This window comes from Rosa chinensis, chromosome 3, assembly GCF_002994745.2.
Source record: "Rosa chinensis cultivar Old Blush chromosome 3, RchiOBHm-V2, whole genome shotgun sequence".
NCBI lineage: Eukaryota > Viridiplantae > Streptophyta > Magnoliopsida > Rosales > Rosaceae > Rosa > Rosa chinensis.
In genome coordinates this window covers 45964225-45976773 of record NC_037090.1, presented here as the reverse complement: position 1 = coordinate 45976773, position 12549 = coordinate 45964225, and the positions used below count along the sequence as shown (strand labels likewise).

The 12549-nt window shown below is 41.3% G+C and overlaps 1 protein-coding gene and 1 long non-coding RNA gene across 2 annotated transcripts; both read right to left on the bottom strand.

Annotated features, from left to right (window-relative positions):
- Positions 1 to 9352: 9352 nt before the first annotated feature.
- Positions 9353 to 10129, bottom strand: LOC112194648. The gene has a single exon (XM_024334863.1). It carries the CDS (start codon positions 10127 to 10129, stop codon positions 9353 to 9355), a length of 777 nt encoding a protein of 258 aa, XP_024190631.1.
- A 1266-nt stretch (positions 10130 to 11395) lies between these two features.
- Positions 11396 to 11980, bottom strand: LOC121052381. The gene is made up of 2 exons (XR_005808882.1): positions 11882 to 11980; positions 11396 to 11682 (listed from the first exon to the last, which is right to left on the bottom strand). It is a non-coding gene; the product is annotated as an uncharacterized LOC121052381 (long non-coding RNA).
- Positions 11981 to 12549: the final 569 nt, after the last annotated feature.

The window sequence follows — 12549 nt, the reverse complement described above, 5'->3', positions numbered from 1 at the left end:
GAAATTGATTTTGTTCCGGTTTACGAGTAATATTATTTTTGCCTATTTACTTTGAATTTGAGATTATCTTGGCGTGTGGGACACGTCGTTGGAAATTCATTTACAAGAGTTGGGGAAGTTTTATGGATTTATGAGGTTTTCGGATTTTCTTTTGCCATACTTTGGGTGACTTATCATTGCTAGCATTGATTTCCGCCTTTGTGGCGCGGTGATGGGATCACCGTAGCCCTCCGCCTTTGTGGCGCAGGTTACTGTCTATGTGATAGTAATTCTGTAGCCCGGTATCCTATCGCTACACTTAGTGGTGTAAGGGTATATTACGGGAGTTATGGGAGTTTCTTTAGCCTGGGAGGCTATCACCCAAGCCTGGGAGGCTCACTTGTATGGCTATCGCCTTCCCCTACTCACTTTATTACTTAAGCTAGCGGGGCTAGCTCGATTTTTGTTTAACCAGCGGGGCTGGTCTTGTTTTCCTTGAGTATCAGAGTTCCAACTTTTCCTTCTTAATCATATGTGACTAGCGGGGCTAGTCGGTTTTCATGAGTGGAACTCCTCTTGTTTATTTTTGTCCACTCACGCTAACGTTTTTCTTGTACTTTCCCCTGGGCCCTTCGGTTTCAAATGCCCAGCTCGCAGTGTAGCTGTTCGGCTTTAGGAGTTGAGGCATAGCACCACCGCTGTCATCTATCCCTCGTAGGTTACTTGCTAACCTACTTTGTGTATCGTTATTTCTTTTGGTTCTAGATTGCTCTGATAACCTTGAGTATTTTGTACTAATATTGTAACCTATGACTTGGTTGTAATTTGAGTTATTGGATAATTTGTTATTCTAAATTGTGGAATTGTGCGGTTTTGGGAGCAGGGTGGCTCCAGGAGTTTTGGGAAGGTTGTTTAGAAGTGAAATTGAAATTCTACAGGTTTTGGGTTACCCATTTTTAAGGGAGGTTATGCCGACATTTTTGGTAAACCTTCTTTGAAGGTGGGTCCCGCAGGGCCACTTCGGGTTCCAGGGTGGAATCCGGGGCGGGTCCTGTCAGTTGGTATCAGAGCATTAGGTTGTTAGGTTCTGTAGACTTCTTTATCTCCTACTACCTTATATGCTTAGTGGCACCTAGTACCTCCCGAGTGATGGCCCGACCGCGGCGGATCCCCATCGTATACTCTTCGGTGCTAGTGTGTTCATTATGCATGTAAAGTAGATAGGTTAATGTCCTAATCCTTGAGCCTTGTTTTCCTTCTCTTCTTCAGGTGCTATGCCTCCTAGACGCCGAAGACGGGAGGAAATCCCTCCTGTTGATGATGGGGGAGATACACCGCAGAATCTTACAGATGCGTTTGGACAGTTCTTTCAGCAGTTTGCTGCCGTACTCCCCGGTTCACGCACTGATTATACTATGGAGCGTGCTAGGAGAAATGGGGCTCAGACTTTTGCTTCCGCCACATCACCTGTAGAGGCTCAGCGGTGGCTTGATAGGATGGAGAGAGTTTTCTCCCAGATGGAGCTCCCAGAGGACAGGAAGGTTAATTTGGCGGTGCAGTTCCTGGAGGATACCGCCTGGCATTGGTGGACTGGTGTTGTCAATGACCCTACAAATGCTGGTCCGATGACATGGGATATGTTCAAGGCCCATTTCTACGGACGGTACTTTAGTGATGCCCACCTTAATCGGATGCAAGACCAGTTCTTGAGCTTGGTGAAGAGGGACGAGCAATCAGTGTTGGAGTTTGAGCAGGAGTTTCTCTCCTTGGCGCATCATGTGCCGGATTTGGTTCGTACTGAGCAAAGTAAGATCCGTAGATTTGTCTTGGGACTTGGAGGAAAGTTTAAGGATAAGATGTTAGGTACACCGTACCGAAGTTTTGCTGAGGCAGTATCTTATGCCATGGATATTGAGTCGGACTCACCTGCCGGATTTCACCCTAGGGATTCTGGCGGCCCTAGCCAGGGTCCGTCTAAGAGGGTTGCTTCCGCTTCTGGATCAGGATCTTCTGGGGGTAGTAGACGTGTCAGTTCGGACTCGACCACCCTACCGGATTTTGGAGGACTTAATACGGGAGGTGGACAGTCTGAGTGGCAGTTCAGTGACAACACAGGTCAGTACGGTGGTACCTCAGAGGGATTCCATACTTTGAGGGATCGTTCCCAGCGTCAAACGAGAGATGTGGCGTGCTATCAGTGCGGACAGCAGGGTCATTATAGAAGGGATTGCCCTACATTGACTCAGGACGCTACTCCAAACGTTGGTCAAGGTTCTAGTCATGCATCAGGAGGGTTATCTAGCGGCACTCACACTAATTCAACCAGGGGCGACACTTCCACCAGTTCTGCCAGGGGCGACACTCAACGGAGTAGTGGTCGTCGTGGACGTCCAGCGAGACAAATGAGACTTCATGCCATGGTTCAGCGAGAGGATCACGTTCCTCTAGATACTACCGACGGTACGATATTCCTAATCTTGAGTTATTTATTTCTCTTATATTGTTTCACCGGGGGATGGTATTCAAGAGAGTTGGTGTAGTTAAGCCTTTAGTCGTTCGTGTAAATTTCGAGGACGAAATTTTTATAAGGAGGGGAGATTGTAACGTCCCGTATCTCAATTACCCGTTTACTAGTCATTGGGACGGTAAACGACTTTTATTTTCACTTTTACTATCGTTTCAATACGTTTAGTGGCCCTAAAAGTTGACTTTTCGTTCGGGTCAAAATTTGAGGAAAGGTTCTTCATGAAAGTTGTAGGGGACGTTAAACCGAGCGCGTGCATATGTGGTGCGTAAAAATCGGACTTAGTATATAAGAGTTGTGGCCAAAAAATGTGAAGTTACTGTTCATAGTAATTTTTGATTAAAATAGAAAGTTACCTAGGGTAGGTTTCCATTTCCGGAAACCCACCCTTCCTCTTTCTCTCTCCTCTCCCCCGACCTCTCTCTTCTCAGTTCGGCCGTTTTCTTCTCTTCCTCTGATTTGCCGCTTTCCGGCCACCAACCGGCGTGCCACCGGTCACCAGAGGAGCGCCTCCTCCCTCCAAGCACCCCAGCAACCTGGGTTTGGGACGATTTGGCCGGAAAACTCAGATTGAAGCAAAAACTTCCTCCGGCTGCAGTTTGAAGCTTTTGCCGATTTCCGGCGATTCCGGCCACCTCCGGTCCCCATTTCGCCGTCGAAGGTTCGATTTTCATCACTGATCATTTCCCCTATGGCCTTGTAACATGATTTGAAGTATAGAGGCCGGATCGAAGTTAGGGTTCTTGATTTTTCTGGGTTTTTGTTCATTGATCGATTTCGACTGTTTTTAGTTGTTATTTGGAAATGTTGTAGTTATGAAGTTGAATCAGTGTGTTGTGTAGATGGTGTACCTAAAATTTGGTGGCCGGAGGTGGAGGTTGGCACCGGCGCGTGGAACTCACGCTCCGCCACTGTAGGTGGCGCGTGAGTTGTTGTCTTGGCCGGAATTTTGACATGTTATTATAATTGATCGATTATTACGTCTAGTTTAATAATCGTAGCTTGGAAATGGATTTGGAGGTGAATTGATTATGAATATTGGTGTTTGTTCAAAAAAATGGTGAAATTGTTAACCGAATTACGAGGAATCCATCCATCGGATTTCCTCGGTTTGGCCTTTGAGCCATACATTAAAGGAATAATATTATTGAAGAAGATTGGGAGAAATTGGGCAATTAAAGATGATGTTAGGGTTTGGTTTTAATTATCCCAATTTAGTTTTCCATCCGGTAATTAAAGTTACGAACGTTATATTTGTGTACAGGACGTGATACCGACCTATCGCTCGACGAGGACCCTTACGCTTGGATACCACGTTAGCCGTATATCGTGAGTGGACTTTTATTTTTCAAAGAATGATGCATGCATTTATTTAAATAGTTCCGAAGTTATAATTATTTATCAATTTACTTTCTTGAGCACACGGTTATTTTCGGAAACGGTTTTGGTTAATTGATTTACTTGGAGATTTTATGGCGTGCGGGGTCACGTCATTGGATTATGCTTTTCTTACCTTATTTATTTATTTCCGATGTGATTTCCGGATTTATACTATTTATATTATGTTTATATTCGTTGATTTGAGATTTTTAGAAAGATTTTCGAAATGGGATTTCGATGAAGTTAATGCTTATTTATTTATCGACTTTGGTTTTTGGCATTGGGAATGCCTTGTTGATGATTTTGGAAATTGATTTTGTTCCGGTTTACGAGTAATATTATTTTTGCCTATTTACTTTGAATTTGAGATTATCTTGGCGTGTGGGACACGTCGTTGGAAATTCATTTACAAGAGTTGGGGAAGTTTTATGGATTTATGAGGTTTTCGGATTTTCTTTTGCCATACTTTGGGTGACTTATCATTGCTAGCATTGATTTCCGCCTTTGTGGCGCGGTGATGGGATCACCGTAGCCCTCCGCCTTTGTGGCGCAGGTTACTGTCTATGTGATAGTAATTCTGTAGCCCGGTATCCTATCGCTACACTTAGTGGTGTAAGGGTATATTACGGGAGTTATGGGAGTTTCTTTAGCCTGGGAGGCTATCACCCAAGCCTGGGAGGCTCACTTGTATGGCTATCGCCTTCCCCTACTCACTTTATTACTTAAGCTAGCGGGGCTAGCTCGATTTTTGTTTAACCAGCGGGGCTGGTCTTGTTTTCCTTGAGTATCAGAGTTCCAACTTTTCCTTCTTAATCATATGTGACTAGCGGGGCTAGTCGGTTTTCATGAGTGGAACTCCTCTTGTTTATTTTTGTCCACTCACGCTAACGTTTTTCTTGTACTTTCCCCTGGGCCCTTCGGTTTCAAATGCCCAGCTCGCAGTGTAGCTGTTCGGCTTTAGGAGTTGAGGCATAGCACCACCGCTGTCATCTATCCCTCGTAGGTTACTTGCTAACCTACTTTGTGTATCGTTATTTCTTTTGGTTCTAGATTGCTCTGATAACCTTGAGTATTTTGTACTAATATTGTAACCTATGACTTGGTTGTAATTTGAGTTATTGGATAATTTGTTATTCTAAATTGTGGAATTGTGCGGTTTTGGGAGCAGGGTGGCTCCAGGAGTTTTGGGAAGGTTGTTTAGAAGTGAAATTGAAATTCTACAGGTTTTGGGTTACCCATTTTTAAGGGAGGTTATGCCGACATTTTTGGTAAACCTTCTTTGAAGGTGGGTCCCGCAGGGCCACTTCGGGTTCCAGGGTGGAATCCGGGGCGGGTCCTGTCAAAATTTTTTCAGGGGCTCACAGCATGGCATCAGGATCATAAAGTCATTCAAAGATTGACTTACTATATATTAAACACAGAATGCACAATTACGGATGCTTGCATATTTCTCGATAAATAAGTGAGCAATTGTTGTGCTGCGGCATAATAAGTGGCCAGTGAAAGATTAGAACATGTAAAACTTGGAGCATTTGATTGATGACTAGTAGTGAGTCCCCAAACACCTTAACTCATGTTGCTCCTAGCTCTTCCAATACTTCCAGGCCAATTATTAAGGCTTCATATTCAGCCTGGTTATTTATGTAGTTAAAGACCAGTTTGAAGGCATATTGATGCTTTTGGCCAATTGGAGATTCAATCACTATCCCTACCCTAGCAAAATCACTAGTGCTTGAGCCATCAAAATGCAGTAGCCAAGGCTCGCGATACATCTAGCCGACTTGTGCAGTATCTATTTCAACGTTCAAGTTAGAGATGAATCGTCTAAGAAAATTGACCTGACCAAGGAAGGATTATAGCAGTTTTTTGTTAGAAGGAGCGGGTGCGTCAATAATGGCTTTAGCCTTATTCTTGTTGACCTCAATTCCCCACTGGTGAATGAGAAAACCTACAAAATTCTCAGCTGATACTCCGAAAACACATTTCTTGGGGTTCATTTTAAGTTTATATTTTGGCATATGTTTGAATGTTTGATCTCAAGATCGGCTAGATGTCCCGATCGGGTTTTTGATTTAACAACTACGTCATCTATGTACACATCTACAGTTTTGCCAATTCAATCATAAAAAATGGCGTTCATGGCCCTTTGATAAGTTGCTCCAGCATTCTTTAAACTGAAAGACATCACTACCCATTCAAAGGTTCCAACAAAGCCTGGGCACCTGAAGGCAGTTTTATGTACATCCTCTTCGGCTACAAATATTTGATTGTAGCCGGCATGACCATACATGAAAGATAATATTTCATGTTTGGCCGCTCCATCGATTAAGAGATCGGCCATTAGCATTGGATATTCGTCTTTTGGAGTGGCCAAATTCAAATTTCTGAAGTCAACGCATACTCTCATCTTGCCATTTTTCTTTCTTACAGATACAGCGTTAGAAACCCATTCCACATATCTAGCAGGTTTAACAAATTTAGTATGTAACAATTTTTCAATTTCCTCTTTCATTTCAATTTGTACCTCAACGGAACATCACCGAGGGGCTTGTTTATAAGGTTTACAATCATCTATAAGAGGTAATGCATGTTCTACTAAACTTCTATCGAGCCCAGACATTTCATGGTATTCCCATGCAAAACAATCCTTGTATTCTCGTAATAGTGCCTCCATCGCTGCTCGCAATTCCAGTTCTAGAAGTCTACTGATAGAGATCAGCCGAGGGTTATCCTCGTCTCCCAAGTTAATTTGATATACGGGATCTTGAGTTTCGGCTTCAGTATCTTCTAATTCGGTTGGGGCTGTGCCGATGTCTTCTAATTGCAGTTCTTCTTCTTATTGTTCTGTAATGTATTCCATCAAGCTGATGGCCGAGTTAGACTTGGTAGTCCTGTCGACCCATGTCAGAAGATCAAAACTTAATGCAGGGAAGAAGGTACACACATGTTCTGGTGAATCCAATCGCGGCCAAGCAATGCATTGTAATGAACGGATGAGTCAACCACGAAAAAAGCTGTCATGTTGGTCTTTTCCCCTACGGTGACATCGAGTGGGAGGATACCTCTTGGCCTACTCTTACCGCCTGAGAAGTTGCTCACTGTAATGTCTGAAGGGAGCAAATCTGATTCAGTTATGCGTAATTTCTTCGTGACGGTTGTAGGTAGCACATTAAATGCTGCACCATTATCTACCAGAACTTTCGTTATTGGATATCCCTCTATGTAAGCTGTGATGTATAACGGCTTCAAATATTGAGCCATTTTGGCCGTTGGTTTTGTGAGTACCACACAGCCTTCCTCATCCTTCAACTGGGCATCAACTTCATCAATCTCAAATCGAGGTTGTTGATCGGCAACAAAGTCGCCGATCAGTTCATTTGATTGACCTGGTTGAGCTTTGAGTTCTGAAGGTAGGACATAAACCATGTTGATGTCCATTGTATTACCTTCTACTTTTCCAAAGGCAGCCTCGCCTTTGTAAAATGGGATAAGGTTTCTATATCAAAAGCTGTATCGTCTCCTATGTCGTAGTCGATCCTAGTCTCATTATCATAATCACATTGCTCTTCCTCATCCCCATAATCAACTTCCTCATCACCATCGTCTGCAAAATCGTCCTACTTGCCTTTGTTTGCGGCAGAACCATCTACCATTTCCTTATCCTTCAACTTCTGATTGAGACTGGCTTGCTCTTTCTTTAATTCTTCAATGGCCCCAGTCGTCAGCTTGGTGGATGTCTTTTCTGTCTCGGCTTGCCACTCGATTGCACGAGCCCGCAGGTATTCGGAAGACAGATTTGTTTCCAACATCTTCGTCATCGCGCTTTCCTCCTCAGTTAGGCTATAAGTGGCCAATGCTGAATACATCCTATGATATTTCTTCATCATTCCCAGATCTTGATTTGAGAACGGCTGATCCTGTCCTCTCAGTACTTTTATGGTGGGGATTTTCTCATTTGGCGTCTTATCCTTAGCCGCCATCTGTATTTCCTTCTGTTGTTCAATATCCTTAGCTCTGGCATCGTCCTTCGCTTGCTCTTCAGTCGCGAAGTCTTTATTCTCTAAATAATCATCAAGTTCTTTTGCGAGCTGGACCTCTTCTAGCATTATGCCATAGGTTTGCTTAGCCGAGTGACTTTTATGAAAACATCTAAGGAAATGAAAGTCAGCTTCTGAAACTGAATTATGAGCAACGATATCCTTCTTTTGGATTCCTTTGCGATGTGCTTGATACAAGGCTTTCAAACTAGGAGTAATGAATCAGCTATGGAAACCCTGCCGAATCAGAGCATGATCTGCATCAGAATTCGCTATTATTGTATTGAGAATATAATCTTGTCTCCTCGGAAGCCCATAGACTGCAAGGGCTAAATGTTTCTGATGAAACTTTCTCATTGTTTCTAATTCAGCCAACTTAAATGGAGTGTTGAAATGTTTGAAGATCTTAACCCCTCCTTCACCAAACCGCAGATGAGGTGGCTTTGGGAAGCTAAGAACATTCTCAAAATGGTCACCGATGGTCTCAAGTTCCATACGTTCTCCTGAATCCTTATGAAAGTCCTCTCTTATTATGGGGGCTTCTCTGTTATCGGCTTCAGTTGAGCGTTTTATTTCCTACCCTTCAGACCCTTGCTGCCTTGCAGCCGCCACTTCCTTTTCATGAGTCTCTTTTGAGTTTTTGTCAAAGGGGAAAATGGTTGATCTCTTTCCGCTCGGCCATACCACCTATTGTCATGAGTAACTTGTGGCCGATATGTCCTATAAGGTCTACGACCTCTATTTCTAGCAAAGTAATCTTGGTCATAAAATCGATCATCTTAGTCAAAAAACTTGATCGTCGTCGGCTATTGAAACCGTCAGCAAAATTTCCCTCTAGATCATCATCCTCAAAAGTCAACCTCCTCCTCACCGAAAGTCGTCTGCTTTCGGCGTTTTCAGATTCCTTTATCATCTTAAAAACACTTTGGGAAGTTTGTTGTCCTTGATATAATCTCTTGGGACTGTGAGGGCCAAAAAGCTTAAGTACTTCATCCTCGGCTGAATTGATCGTGGGAGTCCCTAATCCATTGCTAGCATGTTTCCCTTCTGTGTCTCTTTTCTTACTTTCTTCGCAATTAGTTAGAGCTTTTAACTCTGGCTTTACCTGTTGATTAGTAGCTAACTCTTGGTTCTTGATTTGCAGAAGATTACCGAGGGTTACTTCACAATTGCAACGGCTACACAGAATCACATCACTGGTTGGCGGTGCTTTTGAAGTAGATGACAATGAGGCCTTCAAAGCCGGTGGCATAGTCATATTATATGCATCCTCATCTTGACTATCATAAACTGGCTCCCTCCTCTGGTCACGAAACATATACCTCCTACGGGCCCTTGGATTAGACAAGTTCATATTAGGTCAAGTCCTCCTGTGATCTCTTGGGAAGTTGACGTACACCATGTTGACTGGAAAAGGGTCGGTATCGACAAGCTAAGCCGGTTTGCTCGACTCAGGGAATTTCAGCTTTCCTCTTTCGATGAGATCCTGCAAAGGATCATGGTAAACCACACAATTGTTAGTAGAATGCTTCCATGAATTGTGAAATTTACAATAAGACTTATTTCTAATTTCATCGGCCTTAGGTATAACATGGCCGTTCGGCAATTTAATTACTTTCTCAGCAAGTTGATCAAAAATTATATCAGCCTTTGGGATATAAAAAGAGTAAGTGCGAGTTGGTGTCAATCTTAAAGGTGTGCCATCTTTGGTATGGTAGGTTATTGGCTGAGGTTTGTCATTGATTGGGTTTGTTGGCTTTGCAAGGGCTTTACAAACCAATGGCTTGTTTACAAATAGTTCGGCAGCATTGATGTCGGTCGAATCTTCTTCCTTGACCTGCAAACCTTCGAAATTGGCCTCCATAGCATGAACAGTAGGGTTCTTATAATAAGTTCCCTTCGAGGCTGATCTGGCTTGAGTCTTTTCTCTGATGATTGCCTCATATCTAGCCACGCTAGTGGTTAATTCAAAAATTCCTCTAATATCAACTCCTTCATATTTCTTGCGCAACTCGTAATTTAGACCTTGTTGAGCTATCCAGACAAAATCTTGCTCCCCCAAATTAACTCTGCACTTGTTTCTTGCGGCCTTAAATCTATCTAGAAAATCTTGGGCTGATTCGTGTGCTTCCTGAGACATCTTTGCCAAATCAGCAATTGTGACTTCTGGTTCAGCTCGATAGAACTGCTCATGCAAAGCTCTTTCCATGTCGGCCCAGTTTTGAATAAAATTAGGAGCCAAGTTAACGTACCACGCATGTGTAGGGCCGATCAATGAGTTCTCAAACCACTTTTGCTTCAAGTCATCACACTATACCACAACGTTAATCAGACGACAGTTCATTAACTGTCGTCTGAATGAAAAAGCTGCTGTTGTCTAGTAGCCTGTCGTCTGATTGACCTCATTCAGACGACAGTTAAAAACCATTGTCTATTTAAAATTCACACAACATATATAGCTAAGTATGTGTCGTCTGAATATTTCCAAATTAAAATAATTAGGTTTAACTGTTGTCTGTTACAAACTCACATGACCGTTCGTTTATTAACTGTTGAGAAAAGCTATATTACCTCAACAGTTTTAGGAAAACTGCGTTGTGTGTGATGAATCTCAGACAACAGCAATACAACTACATGATGTCTGAAATGAATTTCACACCACAAAGTTATAATGACACTGTTGTCTGAAATGAATCTCCAACAATTGTCATTGTTGTTTTAGTTGTGTCTTATGGCGATCACACAACATCAATTTGTTATTTATGTTGTCTGAAATGACTCATATTCAACATATTATTGTTATATCTGTTGTCTGATTTGAATTTCCGACGACAGTAACTTTATTATACATGTTATCAGAATGGAGATCACACAACATTAATTTGTTATTTCTGTTGTCTGAAATGAATCTTAGTCAACATATTATTGTTATATCTGTTGTCTAATTTGAATATCAGATGACAGTAACTTTATTATACATGTTATCAGAATGGAGATCACACAACATCAAGTTGTTATTTCTGTTGTCTTAAATGAATCTTAGTCAACATATTATTGTTATATCTGTTGTCTGATTTGAATATCAGACGACAGTAACTTTATTATACATGTTATCAGAATGGAGATCACACAACATCAAGTTGTTATTTCTGTTGTTTGAAATGAATCTTAGTCAACATATTATTGTTATATCTGTTGTCTGAATTGATATCAGACGACAGTAACTTTATTATACATGTTATCAGAATGGAGATCACACGACATCAATTTGTTATTTCTGTTGTCTGAAATGTAGTTCAGACAACATGTATTATTTGCTGTTTTTAGATGTGTTGTATGAGTAGATCTCAGACAATGGTTTTGTGAACCCTTCAGTTGTGTGATACCTTTGGAAACTACAGTTATTTGACCTATGTATGTTGTCTGAATTAACTTTGCACAATTGTTGCAAACATGAACATTCATATCCTGAACAAATCCAAAATATAACATTATCATATATCAATGCCATCTGTTCTTACATTGCCAATCCAAAACATTTCCAAAAGTACATATCCATATCCAGCAATTCTAACCAAAAGTAACCTCAATCTAGCAAGTAATAATAATATTGTCTATATATCTTGTAAAATCAAGGTTACTAAAATAAGTCGATACCCAACCACAAGCTTACATATATGTTTTAACAACAAATTTTGCCCACTCGTTTCTGACCTCATCAATATGCTGCTGGGTATATGCTGCTTTCCCTTTTTTCTCCCACTGAAACAAATTGATTTGCACTTAATGTTCAGAAAACTATCCAATAATTCATGACTATATATTTAAACAAGTCCAATGCAATGAGTTCTTATCCAGCAAACTAGTCCAAGTTGGTGACACACTGATAGTCTACAATACCAGATGACAATAGTCCAACATAATCCATTAAAATAATAAATAAATGCACAATTTTAGTTACCTTGCTGAAAAACTCCAAGTTCTTATCCTCTACGATGTCCTTCATGTATCTCATTATGAAATAGCCACAGTCTGTGCTGCTTTGTTGCACTGGAATACCTTATAAACAGTAAAAAAGGGAACTTGTGAGATACATGAAGGAAATAGTAAGTGAAGGATAAGAATGTTCCATAAACATACCGCACAGTTTTTCCAAGCAGTTGGTTTTCGGCCCTGCCTTTTGACTTCAGCATTATGTATTTTGATGCCACTTTAATATTAACAGAAATTAAAGTTAAATAACATAATAAATGCATCTACAAACATGATATAAAATTATTTACTGATTAAGAAAAACCACGACTTACTTGTTCACAATGTCCTTCCACTCTCCTGTAGCCAATCTTCTCTTCAAAGGATCCATAAAGTAAACAATGTCTTCATGAGGGTTTATCACAGTTAGCATCCAATGAGCCCTTCCAAAAAAGAAAATAGCAGCATTCAATATTAGATGACAAGATATTGGAGCATATCAATGTCAAACAGCATATTTACAATATATCAAGATCACATACCCGCAGTTATATGGCAAGAAAAAAATCTGGCCACGCTTTGCATTTCTCATCCTGTTAGCTATAGCACGTGAACGCTCAATTGGATTGCCACAACCAATGGCACCAATATCTGTAG

Excerpts from the sequence above, each read along its gene's own strand:
- LOC112194648 (XM_024334863.1), bottom strand. The coding sequence starts at position 10,129 with ATGGAAAGAGCTTTGCATGAGCAGTTCTATCGAGCTGAACCAGAAGTC.